At 39.6% G+C, this 23959-nt stretch overlaps 1 protein-coding gene across 1 annotated transcript in view; it reads left to right on the forward strand.

The window, feature by feature from the left end:
- AFF2 (AF4/FMR2 family, member 2) overlaps window positions 1-23959 on the forward strand; it is a gene marked incomplete at its 5' end in the record, with an annotated part of 236281 nt that overhangs the window by 132644 nt on the left and 79678 nt on the right. The window contains one exon of the mRNA XM_010023482.1: window positions 22753-22804. Within this exon, the coding sequence (XP_010021784.1) occupies window positions 22753-22804 (52 nt within the window). The remainder of the gene's footprint in view (window positions 1-22752; window positions 22805-23959) is intronic.

The following is a 23959-nucleotide window of genomic DNA, read 5'->3' on the forward strand; positions in this document are numbered from 1 at the left end:
AGTGGTTATTACTGTTTGTTTATATTGTTTATACATGACAGATTTTTCCCATTATTAATATTAGTCATTTACAACTCCAGAGCTTGTACTCACAAAAGCGCATGTTTCGTATCCCGCAAACTGCAGTTGAGTTCACTGAGTTTTTGGTAAGCTTAAGTAAGCAGAATGAAGCAGGGGTGCAGAATGAAACACTCAAGGTTTTCAACTGCAGATTGTTCCGCAGTTGTGACCACCCAGTCCCACAAGGTCTGGAGCAGCATTCAGCAGGTTTGTCACAAATGTGTCATGTTTCCCATGCAGAAACACGTGCAGTTTCTTAATTTATTGTGTGCTGGGATTTGCCATGCCTGCTCAGGACAGCCTTCAGGGTTCTTCAGCAGTTCCCAAGTGCATGCAGTTCAGTCCAGATGGTGCTGATGTGTTTTGGCGCTCACGGGCACGCACCTGTAGGAGACCTAGTGGGGTTTTGTCAACAAAATCCTTAAATTGTGCTGAAACAGAATTTCCTGCTGGAGAAAGAGGAGGGGTGAGGGTAGACCCCAGTGTGCTGCGTTGCCAGCTCTTAGCTGTAATCTCATGTGTCTGTGATCTCATGCCTCATCAGGTGAGGACTTCATTGGCAAATGTCTTTAGGACTGAGTTCCTGGAGACCATTTGGAAAGCAGCAGTGAAACTGTTTAGTATGAGGGGCGACAAAGTGTACCTTTGTGGGATATTCTGATATCAGCAGTTAGCTTAAATCTGAAATTTTTGTCATGGAGTGTGTATTTTCCTATGTGATACCCAAAAGCTAAATCTGCTGCAAGTATGAACTGTGGTGCATTTGTTTGCCTTACTGTGTTGCTGGATAAATTGATTGACTTAACAGTGGAGCAGGATCCCAGTAACCTTTGTTATAAAAGTCATCGCAGTGAAGTTACTAGAGTCATTCATCTAAAGGACATTGAAGGTCCTTTTTAAGAACCGTGTTTATCGAGTACTTCTGTGCATTTTCTGTTTTCTGGTAACATACTGTTGCAGATTATTATCATGGAACCCTTTAACAATAAACAAGACTGTTGGAATGTTGTCTGGGAAAAAAGAGCAAGATGCAGGTCTAGGGCCTAGGTAGCCCTCTTAAAAACACGTGTGATTTAGGTAGTTGTCTTAAAAAAAAATTACTTATTTCACTCTGGTGTTGGGTAGCACACACCTTAGATACTCTCACGAGGAGTGAACCACATCAAGTAGCTTCTTGTCTCAGGCAGTTGGTATCTGTAGCAATCCAGCATTAATAGCATCCTATGCTACCACAATGCTATGAATTGTAGAAGAGAGTTTGGGGGCTTCTTAACTTTGAACGCATGCGTTAGGTAAATACTCAAGTAAAACATAAGCTTGCCATGAATTTTTATAACCCTTCTCCTCCTGAACGCTGTACACCAAGACATCCCTGATACCTGTGGTTGGGTGCTCTCTGAGGGTGCCTGTGAGGGTGACCATGCAGACAGCTGTGGTGGTTGGAGCTCCCCAGTGGTGTGATGGAGCTGGCGTGTCCCCTTGCTCAGCACCCTGAGACATTACTGCAGGGCTGCAGTGCTCGGCAGTGCACTGGCACCAGTGTGCTCAGTTTCAGGTAAAACACCCTTACAGCACACCATGATGCTCTGGTCCTCGCTCTTCAGAGGTGTGAGCACAACCGGTTGTGGGAGAAGCCAGTTCATCCTGCGCTGGCCCTCACGAGGGTGCCCTGATGGGCCAGCGCAGTGCTGGGCCCCATCTTTGATAACCTGGTCTCTTGTGTGGCCTGCTCCCAAATCCCTGCATCCAAATGAGAGCCTGTTATGGCCAGGCTAATGACTTAAAAAATATTCATTAAATATTCCTCGTGGCAGTTTGGTTCATAGATGCTTGAGGGAGGGGAAGGAAATGTCAGTCCCAAGTGTTAAAAAAACAGCTTTATTTTTAGCCCTTTTTCCGTAGTCAGATTTTCTCAAATGACTTGCTGCAATAAATTGGTCTTTTTGAATTTGAAAAGTTCAGTTCTAAGTTCAGGGGTAGCCCTTGGGCACTGTGGTGGAAGATCGTTGCACATACTACAGAGTGATTATTGACAGAATTTAACTTTATTGACCCTGCTCTCCTAATTCCTAACAAATTTTCTAAATGTGCTCTTCAAAATCCCTGCAGAGCACTGCAGACTATGGGTAATTCCAGAGGTGCATTTGAGATTATTGCTTTATTACCTTCCTTCTTTCCATCCCCTTTCCCAGACTGACTGGTCCTCTGACATTTCTTTTTTAATACATTCTAAGCAGAATATGGAGGTTTGTTCTTCCCATGGCTTTCCGCTTAGCATTTATCCAGCCCACCTGATGTATTGTGTTGATTCGGGCACTTTCTGCTCCTGCTCTAACCCATTTCAGCAATGTACTTCCTATGCTTTAGAAAGAAAAAAAGTTTTTTCATCACTTTGATAGCTTTGTCTCAGGGTTCAGTGAAAACAGATGACATGTTTATTCCTGTATTGACAACTGAGAATAGCCTGAAAGTCTGTAAACTTTCTACCTCTCCAACTTCCCTGAGCAGACTTGGGTCTCTCCTCTCTCCACGATGCAGTTTCTTGCTGCAGGGTTGCCTTGACTCATTTTCCCCTGCTGCACAATTGAGGGATAAAACTCCTACTTGAATCAGTAAAGAAAACCTGTGTATTTAATTCCTGCACGGGATTCTGGGGTTGATAACTTACAGCTATGCATCGTATAAATTAAGTACAGTTTGTGCTTAAGTGCTTTTTTATTAGACACTGCCGAGATTGTTAATAGCAGGTACGTTCTTTAGATTTAGATTTTAGAGAAAGTTACTTGCTCTGAAGTGATTGAAAATTAAGCAATATGTCTATCTTTAGGTAGGAAATCATTCTGAAAATAAGAAGGACAATGTGTTCTTCCTTATTTAATCTTTCTACTTTCCTTGGAAATAACTTAATACTCATATTCCTTAACACTCATACACCTATCAGTTCACCAAAGCATTATTTTAATGTCACTTTTTTGCTATGATAGCAAATTAGGTGCTTCTTTTAAGGGTTAATCTTAAATGATACCAAGTTTTAGAGTTCTCATATGTGAGTTAATATAAAAATACTTTCTGTAAAACATTGCCTAAAATTCAAATTTTTGTCATAAATTTTCACAGAACGTTCACGTGAAAATTGAGAGGAAATATTTACTTAGAGAAAAAAAGAAAAAGGTACTTGATGTGTCTTTGTGCTCCTTTCCAATTTTTTTTTCCCCCAGAAAAAGAAAGGAAGAAATCTTAGATTAAATACACAAATTTTCCCTAATCCTGTCCAAGCAGGATGTGTAGTTGAAGGCACAGAAGTGTCCAGAGAAACTTCTCTGGGTGCTGATCTGATTTCAGGTTGAATGTGGCGGTGTGGGAGGTATGGCTGTTGCCTGTATAATCCTCCCACATATCATCATGAGTCAGAAAATGTTTAGAGAAGAAAACAGGCAAAATTAGGAAAGAAAACTGAGGAAAATCAGCTCAACTCTGCCCAGTCAGCGTCATCTCTGTTCCTGTTTCTGTTTGCACCTTTCACTGCGGGGCTACGGAATTGCCTTAGCCTAAGTTTGGGCAGTTGGTTGGTAATGTTTATTTGTGCAAAACTCAGCTGCTGCTTCCTGACCCACTGAGTGCGTGGCCTGATCACCTTCCTCGTGTTCCTTATGAGATGGCTTGTTCGGGTGTGCAGTTGATGTGTGCGATGCTTTAAGTCAAGACAGGTACTCATCATGTCACAGTACTAAAGAAAGGTGTTTAAATGGTACAGGGTTGTGCATGGAATACAGTAGATGAAGAAAACCACAGATGTTGGGGGAAGATGAATTAGCTGTTAAGGCAGTGGATTGGTGCTCAGGAGAGTTTGATTTAGTTCCAGCTCTAACAAGGACTTCCTGTATGACCTTTTGGAAATTGTGTCTCAGTTCTCAGTCTGTAAATAGGAATAATTTTATTTTTTTTTACCATTCCCTGTGTTTTCAGTGTACACAGTTGTTAGGGCAAAGACTCCTCTATATTGTGTCTTTGTACTGAACTAGTACAAGGCACTGTGTTCTCTGGGTGCAGCCACATGTGTATGGTATGACACAAAGGTGTGGTTATGGATAGGGAGGGGAAAAATAACATTGCACATGTCACTGGTTGAGAATTTACGGAATTTAATATGGGATATTTGGGATAAACCTAACGAAAACGTTGCCTATTATAGACTAAGATTTTTGTAATTTCTGTGAATCTCTGTGCTATAAAAGGCTTCTGTAAAAAAAATAAATTATTAGTTTAATCTCTGTTAAACTCTTAATAGGACTTTTTACATAAGCTGGTTTTTAGCATGCATTTGAGATGAGTGCATTACCCATGAGTAGTGAACTCACAAACAAGTTATGCGGGTAATCCCAAACGAATGCCAGTAAAACTTTTATACCACATAGCATCATTATGGAATTCATTTATGCCACATATTTTACAGGGGGAAAAAACACACTATTTTGGTCATATATTAGAGAGTTTATATTTTTTTTTTACTGGTGCTGTTTTTCACATCCCTCTGCCTCTAAAGCCGGGCCAAGTAAATACCAGCAATCCTAGAAGGAAGGGAAAATTAGAACAAACACATGTTTGAAATCTCTCTGAAAATAAAGCAAGGGCCAGATTCTAATCTCCTTACTCATACCAAACACCACCTTATTCTGTGGATAGCCCCATAGATTTCTTTGGGACCATTTGTCAAGTGAAGTGCTGTTTGACATGTGTGGCAATACACAGAGTTGGCTCAATCTAAACAAGCTTTTTCAATTAAGCCCTCCAAAGCTTGCTGTCTTCAGTGGTTAGAAACACATATTTATAGTTTTTTATCGCATCAAAAAGAAGAATTCTCACACTTCTTAAAGGGTTTATTTCGTCCCCTTTTTAAGAGACTTGGGTGATTGGAAGCAGAATCCCAGCACTTTTATAAAGGTGAGGCACAGAAAAGCCCTCCTGAATGGGTGGCTGGCAGGCTGAGCACGCTGCTTCCCACCCATTCGACAGGTCGTGTTTGGGCAGCAGAGATTGAAGAATTTGCACCTTCCACTTTTGCCTGCTGGAATCATCACCTCATACGATACAACAGATGTAAACTCATTGCACTGATGTAATACCCTTCTTCCCATCACTTCAACATATTAGCTGCCATGTCCCCATATTTAGTTCCCTTCCTCTTGGGAGCAGTTATTTCACTGTAGAGACTTGAATCCTGTATCTTTCCTCATGTAAACACAGTTCATTGTAAGAGAGAAGTCTTTTATCTTTCTTCTGTTTTTCTGCTGCTGTGTTAATTTTATTGTCAGGATCATAGATCCTGAACTAGTAGGCATAAGTCAACAGAAGAACTCGACTTGACTTTATTGAGAGCAGGATCAGGCCATAAATGTCCTGAGTTTGTTCTTTTGTCTCACATAAAATAACTCCACCAATAAAACACCTTGTCTGATGATGGCTAATCAAGGATTGCCGCTTAAAGCTCCACACATAACCTAGCTATCTCCACATCAACCTGCTCCTTTAATTTCTTTGGTTATGTTAATAGAAGACAGTTATTGAACCGCAGTTATGTTCATAGAAACCATTTGATTAATTGACGATGTTCTGAACTCTTGTGACCTGAGGCTGAAATATAGCTCAGACAAAGGTGACAGTAGCCCAGCGACGGGATGGAGTTATAAAAGAGCACCAGTAAAGTGTCCATGGGCAGCCCACATTCGTGTTCATGTTTATCCTTGTGGAACTTGCTAAAAGTAAAGACAGATGTCCAGCTTATTTCATGGAGTCAATAGCAATAATATGTACGGATGCTGCTCACTGCGAGTTGAGTCTACTCCTGCTGTCACTATGTATTTATGTGTCCGCAGGGAGAAAACCTGGAAGGCAGGGAGAAAAAAAAGTATTGCCAGAAATCCCTGTGGGCTATCTGAGAAGGAACGGATGTGTAAAGCATTTCTTTCTGCATAAACATTTAGAAATCAAGCTCTCGTAAGTCAGGGATCCACCAAATGTGGTGTGAAGAGGCAGATGAAGCCTGCCTTCTGGCATGCCAGCATTTGCTGATTGATTTGGAATGCAGAAGGGCCCTTTTTATTTTTATTTTAAAATTTGAACCACATCTTAATACAAATCAGGTGAAAAATAAATTGAAAAATAGCTAGCCTGAGATTACAGATGTGCCAGCTTCATATTGTTCAGTTTAGCTGAGGTCATAGTCAAACCCATCAAGTTCACATCGTTTAGTGTATGGCCACTGAGGTAATATTCAAACAAAAGAAAAGCAGTCAGAATACTGATACGCTCCTACACTGCCAGCTGGCCTCATTCAGCTGCACAAAGCACACTGGCTTTAGCTATGTAAAGAACTCTACATCGGTAAGGAATACAGGTTTTTAAAAGGATATTCTGTGCCAAACAGCCCATTCGTGCTCCAGCTTTCTGATTTTAGATCAGTCATCAAGAGGAAATACCTCTCCTAATATGCAGTTTCATATTCTGAAATCTAAAATGTAAGAGCTATGCTAATGATGATACAGTTAATTTAGACAGATGAATTTTCCAGTGGGGGACATTTGTATTCTGCTCAGTGGTTTACAAAAAAGCTTGAACTTCCTAGAAAGCCTACAAGTAGAATTACTGGCATCCGTTCCTCCTCCATGCTGGTGATGTTACCATGCTGGTTCCCTGCACACAGGTATAGATTTATGCAGATTAATTTGGTATAGTACAGTGAATTGCCACTGTGATATATATTTTAGAATTACTTCCTAGCACAGCCTAATGGCTGGAATCAAATAAAACATAAAAGTAGATTTATATAGATTGCTGTATAAATCAGATAAAGCTTTATGTTACGTAGCACTGGTAATGGAAGCTTTTCCTGCAAATAATACAGAAGTTGTTCATGTAATATTTTCATTATTTCAGTGAGAGTAAGGCAACAAAAAAAGAAGAAAAGAAATAAACAAGTCTATTGCGCTTAGCCACCATTAAACATCATTAACTACAATTTTGCCTGACAAGTTCTCTCGTCTGGTGATGGGTGAAATGGTAGAAAAATAGACTGAACAATTGCATAAACCCAAATGAAATATGCCCTTGTATTCTAAGTGTGCACAGTTCAGTCAGTTAAAACAGAGCAATTTATTATGCTTTACCAGCTTGAGCTTAATCTAGTTATAAATACATCTCTCTTTTTCAACTTCTTGCTGAGATTTACCTGGTTTGAGAAGACACATGAAGAAGACACATGAGAAGACACGTAGAGCTACACAGTCTCATGCTCATTCTCTCACCGGTTTACTTTGAAATAACTTTAATAGAGTACTCATGAGGAAAATAACTCCCAAGAAATGTAGATGAGCCTTTAAACAACAGTGAATAGATTTGTTTTGTTAGAAAGGAGTTGATAAAGGCTTAATGATAGAGGTAAGAATACAGAGTGGAGCAAAAGGAGATGGGTATAGTAAACTGCTACTCTGAACCAGTCTGAAACACTTTGCCATATTGGCCACCCGTTGCCAAAATGAGTTGGGAATGTTTATCAAAATATCCTCAAGTAATACAGGCAAAGCTCTTACCCTCGTGCATTCAGTGTATTGTGCTATTCCTTGAGGTGGGGAATATATGACCTTTAACTGGTGGAATATTTTGGCTGTAGACAATCTGTTTGATATTATGCTGTAGTTTTCCACTTACTCATTAGATCCCTCAGCCTTTTTCACAGGTACTGTGATAAATGCTTTCTTGAAATGTTATTTGAAGAAATTCAGCTCAGACCCTTTGCATGTGGAAGGAAATAAGCATCTAACTTAGTGTTTGCGCCATTGATTGATACAAGCAGCCGTGCCAGATGCATGGGTCATTACTTGTGCCTGTACATTAGATCCCACGGAAATGGAAGAGGGATATTTTTCTTCAGGGAATTGTGCGTGCATGTGTGTAAGAAGTTCAGAATCCAAGTGGCACCTAATGCTTCTTATAACCGGGAAGGGGACTCTGGCTGACACAGGCTGTACTAACAATAGGACGATGGACCCTTTCACCTTCGGGTTACCAGTTCAAATCCAAGGCAGATTTGTAGTGAACAAGAGTCATTACACTCCCAGAGCTACTCAGTGGCCTGTGTGAAATGAAGGTCTCAATCAGAGTGTAGTGAACACGTGTCCAAATCCAAAAGCTGTAATTCTAATTGGCACTCTTGTTTGTAGTGGTCAAGGACTGAATCGCATACAGGCTGAATTTACTTTCGTTGCCCTGAGCCGAGTTAAAGACCAGTAGAGTAGATCATTGGATGTTTGTGTTACTGCTGCACATGATATGAATGTTGCCTGGACTGGGAAGGGACTCCAAACTTCAAAAGCATTCACGGACTCTAAAGACTCCTAAAAAGCCCTAAGCTAACTTCTTTATTTCATTTAGAGAATAAACTGCCTGCAATGTTTGTTGAGGTGGCTGGAGCTTTGAGGTGTCCTAACTCAAAAAGTAGGGGGAAAAATGTTTTAATTAAAAGGCAGAGAATACCAGGAAAATCAGTAGAGAGACTTTATGTACTGTTCCTTCTTGTGAATGACTCTTTAAACAGAACCAGATTTCGGGGTTTTAAAATGTATTTTCCTAGAAGAAATTTGCTGTTTCCTAATAAAAAGCAAGAAGAATAGCCCTAAAAAAAACCCCAAACCACAAAGAGTATGCCCCCAGCTGACTGCGTGAAGCAGCTCTATGATCATGAGTGTGTATTGTGATCAGAAACTGTATATTGCTGAAACTCCTTGATGGAATGAGTTTTAATTTGGTTTACAGAAAGCTTTAGGGGATATGGCTCTCTACAAATTAGACCACAGGAGCTATAAAATGAAGGATGTCCTCCCTAATTAGAAACAGTGGAGCAGTCTGGTGTTCTTCCTAGTTACAGCCTCGTGGGTACTCTCTCACAAGTGAACTCTGGGCAGTAGATGCTTCTCTAGTAACTGTTACCTGTTTTGTTACTGGAATGTATGTGTCATCCAGTTTTCTGTCTCCAGTTCTGAACACGCTTTTCTGCATGGCTGGGGTAAACTCTCAGCTGAAGTTTTCAATGGCTTGCTCAGTGATTAGCCACCACTAACAGAGCAGCTTATTTGTTTTAAATACTAGTAAATGGTTGTCAAACTCAGGTGACCATGACAGTCAGTTTAGGGGGTTCCTTTTGCAGTGTATGGCCGTACCAACTCTTGTTTTCTCATTCCTCTTTTATTGAAGTTAATGAGAGCTCTAAGGACAAGAATGTAGATGGAAAATATGCTTTATGGTAATCAAATTCAATTTTCTAGACACATTTTTTAAGAAGAAAATGTTCATCAAACTGGGATCCAGGATTTGGACAAGAGAATAATGCAGTTTTTTAACTATGGCTAGAAGAAAAAATGGTGCCTGCAGATCTAACAGTGGGATGTCTAGAGCCTGTTATTTGTGCCAAATGATAAACCCAAATATAAGCATAACTGCAAAAGAGCATTAGGCATAAATGCACAACAGTAAAAAAATCAGCTACAAATGTATTTCCAAAGCGCTTGTGACTGGTAAGCTGAGTGTGGAGCTGACCTGGGAAGTCTTGTGAGGCTGTGCTTAGGCAGCTGTAATTTGACTTTTTTAATTGTCGGTAAGGGAGGACATCCAGGCTCTTAATTCATCAACATCTTTCCATGTAGACTTACATGGAGCAGGACCAATGACTGATCCAGTGAAAGCCTTAATTTACTTGTGATATATTGTTTCCACTAGGAGCTGTTGTAGATCAATTCGAGAACAATTGCTAGGTGAATAAAGAGAGAAAAAAAGTCAAGCATTGCTCTGGAATACAAGTAAAAAATGGAAATTTAAGATCAGGTGAAATATTTATTTTGCTGCCCAGCACAAGGTATTACCGACAGGAAAGAGCTGTATTTTTAACTGTGATTGCTGTTTAGATTTTACCAGAATATATAACTGAACATATCTCATGACCATCTTATTTTCATGTAGTATTTCATCCTCTGGCTTTGGGGGGGGAACTTTATGCCAGGAGAACTCACTGGAGACTGAGTGACAGATCAGGCTGTTGTCCCACATTCCCTTTCTACTAAATCACAGTTTTCTTTAGATGGAAGGTGGCTATTGTGCAGCTGTCAAACTGAGGAAAGTTAAATGGGCTGAAGTGAAGGCTCGTGCTAACAATAGCAGCTATCTCTGTCAAATGAAAGCTCAGCAGACAGTTACAAGGCAATTCGGCACTGATGGGTGGTCGATTAAAAACAACAAAAGGCAAGATGAATGAAAGGGGAAAATCCCTATTACTTTGTGGTAGGAGCAAGGGGAAAACCAAAAATAAAATAAAAAGCCCACCTCACCCAACCCTGCAGCAATTGGAACAGACTTGTAGTTAGCATGACCTTCATCATCTCAGATATGGCACAATAAAACTGACAAGATTATTTTCTCTTCAAGCAGTGCTGAGGTATTTTCATTGGCAAAAATCTGGAAAAGTAAAATAAATGCAGAGTTCAAGGCAGTTGAAGAATTCTTGAATCTGATAACAGCGGGAACATAGTGCCACCAGGAAAAATAGCTAGGGTTTGTGCTAAAAAAATTACGACTTGTTCATTTCTTTACAGTGTCATATCTGAGATTTTGAAGGTTACCCTATAGACAACCAGAAGAGGATTAGAGAGAAATTATCTTTGAGCTCAAGGGAGCACCAATTTAAATTGGATTTGAGATACAACTTCTGCATTACCTTAGGAGATGAAAGGAAGTGTTGTGCCCTGATAGTTACCCACCTACCTAACCATATGTATCAACTGGATTAGTCCGTAGATTAACAGCTCGCGCACCAAGCGCAAGGTGTATCGTGCAATTTCCTTTATGTGGGACTCATCCTGTTTTGATTGAACTAACATCAAAACTCAGCAAAAGTGGGGAGGGCTTTGTCACTTGCATGTCAGATGTAAGGTAGCTACAGCAGGTGTTTAAAGTAAGATGAGAAAGTAAAACAGTAATAGGATAAGAAAAATGGTACATTATGTCCTTGTAACTATCCTGATAGAAAATCAAGTTTTGAAACCTTAGTGAAATTGGATGGAGGCAAGCACCTACACGTACTTGGGTCCTGTGAAATTCCCATTCTTCTTTTTTTACAATTTAAATGCTGGGAGTTATTTAATGAAATTCAGAAAGCAAAGAAAAATAGGGTTTTGCACAGCATACAGTTAGGACTCAGGTTGCTGCCAGCAGTGGAGCCAGGGTTCAAAGAGATTCTGAAAAAAGATTGGGATAGAGAATTTGGGAGACATATGTGCTCCATGAGCATATGAACCAATGTCTTATTGCAGTTATATTAGGAAAAATAATTCAGTAATAACGAATTGTTCCATTGAACCGTCTCCTGTGACAAGATACAGAACTAGAGGTACCACAGGCCTGATCCAGTCAGACAGTTTCAACATATCATCATACTATTATTTGTCTTTGTAAAGTCATGATGTCATTAGACTGAATGACTAAACTTTCAATGAGTGAAATTACATTTAGTGTGCATCACCCCTAGCTTTTGCCCTTTGAAGAAAAGTTTGAGTCTCCATTTATCAATTTTATATACTAATATTCTTGTTTATTTGTCTTATAATAACATTGAGATACACTCTCATGGACAAAGAAACCAAGCGCCAAGCCTGGTATAAATGTACAAAAAGAGATGTAAAAAGTGAGTATTCTGGGATTTTATTTTCTGGAATGTTTTGAGCACAGAGGACCATGTTGCAAGTTTCAAGATTTTTTCAATGGTAACATGCTTTTCATCTCATAACTAAATAGATTTGGTGTGAAAATATTAACCAAGCTCCAGGAGAATTAACCACAATGTTTCTCAAAGGCTTTATGGTAAAGGAAGACCAGAGTGGTCTCAAGATGACTTTGGGAGGGAGACCTTAAAGCAGGGAACTGCTAAAGGAAGTCTTTCTCCTGATCTTGGAAACATCACCGTATGTCATGTTCTCACTAGGATCAGAACTACAACAGTAACTTGCAGAGTTTGCTCTTGGTAATTAGGCATAAATAGTGTCTGTGGGCATCTCTACTGTAACCTTTTAAACCAGTAACTGAATATTCATATCTTGATTCCTCACAGCTTCATTCTTCTAACAGCGGAGAGGGCTCTGCAAGCACAAATTAGGAGATAGCTCAAAAGTAACCTGAGCTTCTTAGGGAATATGAAGAACAAAGAGAATCTGTACATGGGGTGTGCATGAATGCGGGGAAGCTTTTCCAGAGTTACACCATTTGCAGTGATACTGAAAATAATAACCTCTTGCAGATTTCAGGCCAAAGTGTGGCTTAACCATGTGGCACAATTTATAGGGTAAACAAACTTTCAGTAAGAGCTAACTGTATCAGAAAACTTGTTTAACATGCACAGAAGGCACTGTTAAATTATTTCAGTGCCATAATTCAAAATGCCAAGGAAAATTCTCTTGTATTACAGCCAGTGCAAGATTGGATCTGTAGCCAAGAACATCAATGTAAATGTTCAGCTGTCTGGGGAAATAGAACTCTTACAGTGTTACTTAGGGGAAAATGTGCACAGACATGGTGGAGCCCCTTATGGAACAATCCTCATTTTGTTAAGCAATAGGATCAAATTTTCAATCAGGTTATCAAGCGTATTGCATTCTTCAAGCTTTCCAAGCAAAGAGGAGTATCAGCATGAAGACGGATATATTTTTACAGAATTAATGACGTATGAAATTTGGAAGTGGAAACATAAATTTTCATTTTATCCTGTAATTTTTCTTTTTACATTATAAGTGAAAGGAAATGCTTGGACATATTTGCAGTTATTCATATCTGTTTATCTTAGAGTGATTATCAGAGCAAACAGTGTCAGGCATTGTGTTTGGATCTGAGCCTGAAAAATAGTGCTTGCAGGAGCGAGGATTACTTGCATGAGTCAATGTTTTCAGAATTGTGCTCGGTACTTGATTTTGATCATGCATATTCAATGCTTTATAAATCATCCAGATTCAGAAATTATTTCAGTATTTTATTCATTTATCCTCTCTATTTATATTAGTTTTATTCTTGCTTGGTTTTACCCCCTCTATTTATATTAGTTTTAGTAATCCTGCTTGGATTAATCTGGTTTTACATTTTTAGATGGCTCAACAAAATGTGCATTTAAGGACAGAAGTGAACTGCCTTACTGAAGATTCATTTCTCTTCCAAAATTTGTATCAGAGCTATGGGATAGATGTGGATTCTTGATGTAGGATTTTGCAACTACGGAAGTGGCTTTAAAAACTGATCAGAAATTTAGTGCGGTGAAAATGAAGCTCCCCTTCCCCAAGACTGGGATTTGATTGATCAGCTCTGATCTGCATTCTTTAAGACTCTGGCATATGACAAATTTCACTTTTCTCCATATGAACAAACACCGTTTCTGAAGCTAAAGCTCCCATTCTCCTTAGCCTAACATATCACCGAGACTCAGCTTTTCAGATCCACCCTTATTTGTGAAGGGTGGATAAAGTTGACTCATCTTGTGGAGGAAGACTGGAAAACCACTGCCATCCTCCTGAGGTCCTGCCACAGGACTGTACCAGGATGGCGAGAAGGAGGAGACAGGGTTCCTTCTGTGTGCATTATGCTGGGTGTTGGAGGGGTAGGAAACCCATTGCCTTCATTGGCTCCTGGTGCTACTGGTGAGCTGCTATGCAGCCTTACCCCATAGCAGGCACTGAACAAGCTGCTTTTCCTTATCACCCTACTGCCCAGCTCCATGCAGTCCTGTTACCCATGCCAGAGAGCATCAGAGTTCATCTCAGTCTGTACTGCCTCTGCAAAGCACCTTGGGGACTTGATGTCATCGCTACAGCTAACACTGATGTGCAGTCTCTCTCCAAGACACTGAACTCTGCAGACAGCAGTTCAGAATTAGAGGCAAATGGTTCAAGTGACAGAAAGAGCCATGCGTCAGTATGGCTTTTTCATGAACAAAAAAGCTGCTTTCACTCCAGTCTAGGTTATTGAAGCTTAAGATTTACCAGACAACTCATTTCCAATCTGCAGAAACAAAAAGAGCTCGGCTCTTCAGATACGAGATTAGTCTAAACTATAACAGTGCACAGAGAAAGATTTGTGAATATCATGTTGGCACTGACAGCTCATCAAACAGCTCCTTGAAAGACTCACTTTGCTACCAGATTAAAAAAGGAATAAAAGATAATATAATCAATGAATAGAATTAATGTCCTTCCATATGCACTGTAGAACACCGGATAGATGAGCCAGTCCTATGTTATTTGTTCCCCACTGAACAACTCTTTTTAATATATTTTCAGGTATGATTTTTTTAAAGTCACCTTTGCAAGTTACTGTAGAAATATCAATCATTGTTTAACTGTGTGCTAAGTTTCCATAGCCTTTGTGTGTAAATATGCCAGCTGAAGGCTTGTTTACCAGAGAAAATACTGGTGCTCTGGCTTGGAGACAGGTTTAATCAAATACGGTTGCAGTAAGCAGGTGTTTTTCATGTGGAATGTATTGGAAATGAGAATGTATCACAGAAATGGCTCTTGGACTATATATTGCTCTTGATAAATAGCAGAACCCAAAATTATATCAGCCGTTGCAGTTGATCAAAGGGAAAATAGTAAAAGCTTTATGCATACCAGCAGAATTTGGCACACTAAAAAAGTGGGGTCTTCATTTTTATTCTTCAAAAACTTGAACAATGCAAGTTTTCCAGTGCTGTTTTTAGAAACTGCCAGTCCCTCCCTTCATTTTTCCTGGACCCACACTTTCCTTTGTTCTTTTCTCTTTTCTTTCTCTCTTCCACCCACCCCCCTTTCTGCTTCAATGATACATCATTCTCAGGCCTTGCCAAGCAGAGGTGTGTTGTACTGAGGAGTCATTGGGCAGTGAAGGAGACATGGTGTAGTACAGATTGCACTTTTCTAGACAGAAGGCTTAAACAGTAGTATTAGTGTTAAGACAAAAATATCAGTTTACCAGCTTGAAACAAAAAGACTCTGCCTTTTTTTTCTTTTTTTTACTTTTTAAACTGCCTATGACACTTTAACAATATTTTGACCCAATTTTGTTCCCATGCTATTGAATGTGTTCTCTGGGAGCCGGGTTGGACCTCAATATGGGTGTGATGTTACTGGATATGCTACAGTATTATTCATGCTAAATGTAAAGATTGCCATCTATGCTTATACAGATAAACTTTGGCAGTAGTTTTCTTCCTTCTCCCAAAGTTCTTCTCACAGCTTTAATGAAAAACAAAACACCTGTCAACAGAGCAGTAGTTATAATGCACTTAGTAGCAACTTAATATTTTAGTTGCCTTGAAGAGATTAATGGATGGCTAGATAAAGAAATTCTTCTACTGAAAGAATTAATTCTGCTTAATCCTTTTGAAATTAAGAGATGATATGGAGAGATGAGTAATGAAGTGCACTCTCTGATTGTGAGGTACCTAATAGATAACCACAGGGGTTACTTCTCTCTCACCAGCTGTAATTACACTAATTACTGATACGGTGCCAGGAACACTAAGGCAGGCTGAGTGTGACAACACAAAATGGAGTGCTTCTTAGCAAGCCATCTTTCTCCATCAGCTGGGCTGGGGGAGGCTGACCATGTTACGAGGCTGACGTGTGTCTCCTCCCACAGGAGGGAAGGGACCAGGTTCCTCTTTTGCTCACAAGCATTATGCAGCAAAGACATGAAACTTGGCTTAAGTTCTTCCTAAGGGGAGGAGGCCAGAGGCTGAGGTCTTGATCTATACTTTAAGCAAATCAGTCCTATTCGGGCCACTGAAACTACTGAAATGAGTAGAAGTTACTCCTGTGAGTAAGGGTTTGCCAGACTGAGCTCATCATTGATGAAAATGTAATGAAAGAAAATGGTGGATGAGGAGAAGGAAAAATTAATAAGCTATATTTAAGTATGTATAAAATTGCTGGACAAGTGGCCCTGACTATTAAGGTAAATGGTGCTTGTAAATTCCATTTAATCTTCTGAGATTTTCTTTTACCGTAACTCTTACAGTATCTCAGAGGAAATATTTTAAAGATGATTTGCACATTTCAGCAGAAGAATGAATATCAGGTTTCAAGATTTATTGATGGGATCTTTTAAAACAAAAGATATTTTTTTTTCATTGGAATTACTCTACCATTTATTTTCATTTCCCCAGTTTTTTTGTCCACTGTATTATGAAGTTCTCTGGGGAAATCTATTGTTAGATGTTTTCACACACACAGGCCCCCTTCTTCCCCCTTGACAAATGATAAAATTGTGCTCCAGTGTGTGCAACACATTCTCGAAATACATCTGAATTCCATTATACAGTTTGTCATCTGCATGATGCCTTTTGAGTTACCACTCTAGGAGAAGTCTTACATGCTACAGAGAAATGCACTACGAAAATGAAAAACAAGTTCACTATAAAATCCATAGGGTAAACCAGCATAGATTGTGTTGAACTGATGCCCTTATTTCCATGAAAGTTCAGGGGTAGAAAAGGTTGCATCTCAGTGCTAGTCAGTATTTGCATGGACAGTGTTCCCTCCACATAGGTTTTGCTGCAAACGAGAGTGTGACAAAGGCTCTGTAGCTCAGGATGGTAATGTGCTACTTTTTTCACCTCAAAGACATTTATTTGATTCCTGCCTGTTCTGGATTTAAGTCTTATTAAGTATCACAAGTGAAATTTGCTATAACTGTCTAAGCTCTCTGTTTAATATCGAACAGAATAACTAGTTGTAGCGCAGGCTACTCCAATCTAAATCACGCAAACCTCTCTTTAAAATTGTCCTTTTATATCAGTGGAAGGTTGAAGCAGGAGGGAATTTTTTCCTTCAAGAGCACCCATATCCTCTGTATGCTTCCCATACCAGCCAGTGATTCTCCGTATCAGCGCTTTGCTGTGTCTTTTGTGTCACTAGGCACGGTTTCATGCTTAGCTTCAGCCAAATTTTAACAATACATCCTACCCTGCTAATGGGGCAGAAGCGTGGTTTGCCCACTGAGGTTGCAAAGACAGTGTTGCACATTTACAAAAATAAATGGGCTAGAAATTTTGAGAAGCAGGAATCTTATAAATAAGTTCCCATTTTACCAGAGACAAACCTGGCAAGAAAAGAGTGGCATTTCTGTGTGGTTAGCACCGTTGCCTATCCTCCTTCCTGCAGAAGCAACACTTGCGTTTGTTGTGATCTGACTCAGATGGGATATACATTTTGTGCAAATGGGGTTTGACATGGGTGAGTTAATTTTCTGGGCAGCTCAGGATTAGGGAATTGCCCAGTATTCCCTTTGCTGTCTGCTTGAAACCCCCTCTTCCATTTTTCCATCCTTCTCATTCCCACAAGGGGTTTTTTTTTGCATTTGAGTGGAGCTCCAGTGCAGTGATGAACTGATCCCAGAGCAAATTAGAGGTGCAGAACCTCAGCATATTTAGGCTTCCTTTTAAGCACCTCCTCCTTTGTGAAGTTGTCTCACCAGACTTAAAACATGTTATTGTAAACACAGGGTACTCCCATAACAGCCCTACACAACCAGAGCAGGAGAGAAAAAAAAAAGCATGGCATTCTCAGAAGTCTACTGGCAATTCGGACATTATTCACCTCTAAAAAGGTTTTAAATATGCTATACATGAAACAAAAAAAGGATTATGAGCTGTGAAAATACTCATTTAAGAAGTTCAGAATCTTCTATAAAAGTGGCTGAAATTGAGTTATATTGCGGCAGTGCTTTTTCAGGGAGGAGATTATCTCACATCTCCTCACTTGCTCGTTCACAGGATCCCAAACCAGCAGGTCTGGTGTGCACAGAATACCTGCTGAACTCGACAGTGCAGTTGGGGTACAAGTCCAATTTAGCGAGCACTGAGCTTGGTGACACCCCAGTAAGTTGAGGTTCTGCTGCCTTTGCCCCAGTGATGGGTGGGAAAACCTATTTCAGTGACCCCAGAAGTCTCATCAAGCCCAGGTCATTTTTCTCTGCAGCTTTGGCCTCTTGCTGTTCATGACTTCTCTGAAGCAGTTAAAGTGCCTAGACTTAGGTTTTGACTGAGTAACTTGTGCTGTTATAACTGTTGGGAGCAGTTGGAGGGTATAAGACAGAGTCTGTCCCACTAAGAAACAGTGGGCATGATGGGACTTGCATAACCTTTTGACACTGTCTGTTAAGAGAACAGATACAGGGAGGTTTCTGATTATGTTTAAACTGCTTTATTATCATGGCATCATTTTTTAATATTTTTTTATTTTGCTTTGCTTTTTTAAAATATGCAAAGAGTCAAATAGAGAATATAAAAATTTGGCTTTCTATGCCAAAATCATCATAAACTGTTATAAAAGTAGCTCATTTTGGTCCATCTCATTGTCTTCTGAGGCCTGGTACAAATTAAAGGCTCCTAAAAATAATATTTTGTTGTTATTATTTCTAGTGAGACTTTTACAGAACTCACCCTGATAAAGCCCACATTGAGCCATTTGTCTAGTTAAATTCATAATGTAGGAACAATCTGCTTTGGAAGCCGATTCATCCCTGGAGGAGGTGGGTATTGTAGTCAGTCAACGAGATTGCCCCTACTTACACCACAGATAAATGTGTTGCTTTGTCCTGACATTTCTGCTTTGCAATAATTTCACATTCCAAATTATAAACCTCTGAAAATTGTAGATTGTAATAAATGTGCTGACACAATTTCAACTGTTAGAGTAAATGGCATTGCTCTAATAATGAAATAAAAAATCCTACTTAATCCCATTCTTATGGTATTTTGCATTAGCTATGGATGAAAAGACAAACAAGTACATGTATATTCAATAATAATGTCAGCTGAGTCAGAGAAGAATAGGAAATAAAATGAATTCATAGCACCTCTGGAGATAGCTTTCTGATACAGGCAGTTTTCTCTTTGATTTGCCCTCATTGACGGTATTCATTGTAAGTTTAACATTATTAATAGCTGGCCTGATCTTCATAACAAATACACTTTGTGATCTCCAGTCTGGGTGTTGTTGAGGTTAACAGTTACATAGAGCAGAACAGATCAAATGCGTATTTACAGGGATCTCTCACTCACGAGGGCCTAATTTCACGTTCAAACCATCCAGACAGTGTCTGAGTTAACTGTAGGTACAGAGTTCCTGCGTCTCAGGGCTGTGAGGCTGAAATGGTTTACCTCTCTAGGTATGACAGTGAAATAGTCACCTTGGATTAAGGTTGCTGGCAATCTTAAAAGCCCTTATTGGGCTTTGAGCATGATCAGATGCTACTTGCTTATAAATGAGAGTTAATAGAAACATTAAACAGTACAAGCTACTGTGACCCATGTCTTCAGAATATTAAGCACATTTTAAAATTGTGGAAGACCATCTAGTCTTCCGCTTTCTGTAAAATATTACCTCTTCTAACCAATATCCTCTGGGAGCAGGTTATTTGAACCCTTCAGCATTCTACTTTCATTTGCACATACAGTGTATTTTTAATTTATTCCCTCACTTCTGTGGCCACCACATATTTATTGTTGATACCATACTAGTTTCTCTTTAATTATTCCATCTGCCAGGAGAGTGTGATGCATTTTAGAAGCTGTGTGGTTTAGTTGTTTAACCTTTGAGTTTTGTAACTGAATGGGATGACATATTCTTCATTTAGCAGAACAGGCTAAGAAGAATTATATACTCCAAGTGATAAGCTTGGAACCGCTAAAGAAATACCAAAATCCAATTTTTTTCCTCTCTCTAGTCATCTGAACATCCATTAGTCTCTTGAAGGGAACTCATAAATCCTGCAAATTTAGTTTATCTGGAACCAACTCTAACAGTTGTCCTTCCTACTAATCATGTTTTATATCCATTTTATATTTTTCAGTATTCAATAAACATGTCTTGTGCTTACCGTACTTGTTAGAAAGTGTCTGCAGTATAGCCTGTATGAGGACAGTTATTAATCAGCCATTTCAGATGGCTGTTTGGTTAGTTTAGTAAGTGTATCCATTTATCTTTTTTATGTTTTCTTCTTTGTTCTTTCCATTTATCCAATATGGAATTTCCTTTGTCCTTTTTCGTTTATTTCTACCAGGATATGTCAAAAAGGAATTTAACATGTAACAAATGAAAAAAAAAAAAAGCCCAGTAGCTGGAAAGGAAGAAAAAACCCCACCACCCTTTGGGCTTCGTTCATGAAAAGATCCTTTATATTATGTCCTCTTAGATCTGCATTAAAAAATAATAATAGAACGCATTATCTGGCAGTGCTGCTTTAAAGCAGCGGATAATTTACACATTAAAGTGAGATGTAGGTTTAAAAGTAGGAGTGTAGGATTGAATTAGAGTTAAGAGACAGAATGATATAGTCCTGTATGAAGATGGTCTCAGTTTCCTGGGGGTATTGTCCTTCTGGTGTGTAATGAGACTTGCAGATAACAATCTGGGACTGTGGATAGATCAAGGTACAGCGATATACTGAGAACAGCGCAGCAAGTAATGACACTGGGGAAGCAAATGAATGTGTCTACTAGATAAACAACACTGAAAGTTCCTGTTCATCACTGAAGTCCAGGCCTCTAAAGATTAATACCTCATAAAAAATTCTGTACTGGGTTTGCATGGCAAGGGTTTGGAAGCAGGGAGGGATGCGGGGGGTGGGGGGTGACCCCGGGAGGGACCCACACTGGAGCAGGGGAAGTGTGAGGAGCCCTCCCCTGAGGAGGAAGGAGCAGCAGAGAACACGTGTCATGAACTGACCACAACCCCCATTCCCCAGCTCCCTGCTCCACTTGGGAGGGAGAGGTGGAGCGTTCAGGTGTAGAGTTGAGCCCAGGTAGAAGGGAGGGATGGGCGGGCGGAAGGTGTTGTAGGATCTGGTTTTATTTCTTATTACCCTACTCTGATGTGATTGGTAACAAATTAAACTAAGCTCCTCAAATTGAGCCTGTTTTGCCTGTGGCAGTAATTGGTGAATGATCTCTCCCTGTCCTTACCTCAGCCCACGAGCCTTTAGTCATATTTCCCATCCCCTGTCCAGCTGAGGAGGGGAGTGACAGAGCAGCTTTGGTGGGCACCTGGCATCCAGCCAGGGTCAACCCACCACAAATTCTTACTTTTAGAAGACTCTTTACCCATCTGCAGTTCTTACTTTTATGGGTTCACGTATTACAGGGAGGCATCTGCCATTTATCAAGACATTAATGACTAGTAGTTATGTGTCCACATACTTTGTAACCACTGAGCTGCCCGACAACAGGAGGTCACAGGAAGACAGATGACTTACGAACCAGTTTAAAGACCTCCTTGCACTTTCTCATTTTAAGAGCACCAGTAGGGCTTCAAACCTTTTGATATTTCCACATCAGGATTATTGTCCCCTCTTTAAAATTCCTTGTACCAGGAGGCTTCTATGATTTACTGGTAGTCTTCAAACAGAAAAAAAACTTCCTAACAGAACATCCATTGATTGCTACGGTTATTTAAAGGCTAACAATAAAAAATCATAGACTTCAGTCTCCATCAAGGCAGAAAGGAAACAGTAATTGCAATTTGTGAGCCTCCTGCCGTGGGTAAAGGAGCTTGGGCTGGGAGGAAGGAAGCTCAGCAATTTTAGTGGCTGTCACAGTGGATCTGGGTGAGATGTGCCAATTCATCCGTACGTTATCCTGTGATAAGAGAATTTGTCAAGGTGAAAAGATGGGTGTGAGGTAGGAGTGTGCCCAAAGGAATATCTGCTCTGAGGAGAACCACCAGATAAAAGCGTGACTATATGAGAAGCTATATGGGAGTGTATTTGGTGGCTACTAGTCATGTCTCTCTAGGTAGACAGACCTCAAAAGAAGAGGCCTTTTCTGCCAAGATGTAACAGCAAATAATATGGTTTCTTACCTCATATGTTTTGCATACCCGAGTCTTGGACTGAAAAAGAAGTAGTAATATGAGTGTTAATATAGTAATATGGATTACTCAACTCTTTTTTTCTGCCAAAGGAAAGGAAGGTGGTACTGGGACAGCCACATCTTTTAACAGTTTTCTTCCCCTTTAACCAAGGGCAGGGAACAGTCATGTGAGATTTCCGTGTACTTAAAAATAAGTAAATAAAATTGGGGTTATGAATTAGCCGATTCATAGCTTGGAAAACATTTGCTCTGCCTTCAGATACCAACAACTGTGAGGTCCCATCAGACCTCACCCAAGATCCTCCTTTCCTTGCTATTTTCCCCACCATTCTCAGTTTGATAAGATGGGAATTGGTGCCAGCCTCCAAGAAGATCAGTGATGCCCTAGAGGAAGAATGAGACATGGACTTTTTCTCAGCTGAATTCAGAGCTGAATTTCCCTTCCACCTTCTGATTTAGAAATGTACATAGATATATATGGTAATCACTGTGAGACAATGTACAAATAAAAGAGAACATGAAAGAAGAGCTGCCAAACTTTATGATGGATAAGCCTCAAAGTCATTTGTTCTCACCCAGCATCACACAGGACTAATACATACATGAAGTATTCATCAGTTTAATTATAACAGATCTGGTTTTGCTCTTCTTGAATTGAAAGGGAGTTTTTCCTCTGACTTTGCTGAAGGGTAGATTCAGCCCATTGTATATGAAGTTAATTCATTAAATGTAATTCTGTATTATTGTCTGCCTTTTCTTCTCAGAATGCTTGAGGATGATCTGAAACTCAGCAGTGATGAAGATGACAATGAACAGGTAAATACATCTGTATAAGTGCATAGACCATATAATCTGACAAAGTTGTTTCATCAGTTGAATGTGATTGTATGTTGGTTTACTATATTTGAATCAAAAGCATTTTGGGATACAGCAGAATCCATTAACTTAAATCTTGCTTGCACATAGAAACTCTGTGGAAGGAGACTTATTCTCAAATAGGTGTGCATTTTGTCCATTTTGCTGAATTAACTTTGTGAAATGGATTAAATAAACCAAAACATAACTTCCTAGCCTCGGAATTAGAAACCACACATGGCATTACCCAGGAACAGCTAATGTGCTCTGCATTTCTGTCCCTCATTGTACCAAACTGTCTCTGGAACAGCCTCCACTTGTTTTGCACTTGATTTCTGAAATTGATTACCTTTTCAGAAATGGGTGTAAAATGACCATGTTAGACCACCAGCACAACTGCAGGTTTGGTTTGCACTGTACAGTTGCACCTGAGAAGATTGGGTCTGTAAGTTTTATTCCAAGTCAGTGAGTAAAGGACTAGGAGTCCATAGTCAGTAATCCAGTGATTCCCATTTATGAGAGGGGAAAATCTTGTGTGTAGCTGTAAATCAGTACTGAAACTCTCTCAAGCTATTTGGGATGGTAATGAAGAATCATTTTCAGAAATCTTGCTCATATCATTCTCTATTCTTCCCGCTTTATAAATATTTATGGATAATGCTTGGAAATAAAGCTGGTGAAATTCATATTCTTAACATTCTTACCAGAAAAAAAAAAAAAGAAAATAGAGATTTTGGGTTAAATTCCTCCTTCATATTACTTTATATATGCAGTAGGCTCAAATGTTTAAACATCTGCAATGGGAGAGGAAGGTAATGCTATAATTCAGCATAAGATCATCTGTTCATCCTGGGAAATGCTAATTGTAAGTTGATCTTTCTTTCTTATTTATCTTTAAACCACCTAAATGTTCTCCTTCAAACTACCTAATCTGTCCTTTAGGGTCATGCCAGGAAAGATTTGTCTTCTGGTGTCAGTTGACCCCTTACTTATACAGTCAGTGTTTTTTAGCACCAAGTTAGACTTGCGCTCTCTGCTGAAGCTGAAAGATCAAAAGCCTGTACTTGTGCAATGTTGTGTTGTGTAAACATGGTGGCCTATGAAACCAGCAGATTT

This window comes from Nestor notabilis, unplaced genomic scaffold (assembly GCF_000696875.1).
Source record: "Nestor notabilis isolate BGI_N333 unplaced genomic scaffold, ASM69687v1 scaffold2461, whole genome shotgun sequence".
NCBI lineage: Eukaryota > Metazoa > Chordata > Aves > Psittaciformes > Psittacidae > Nestor > Nestor notabilis.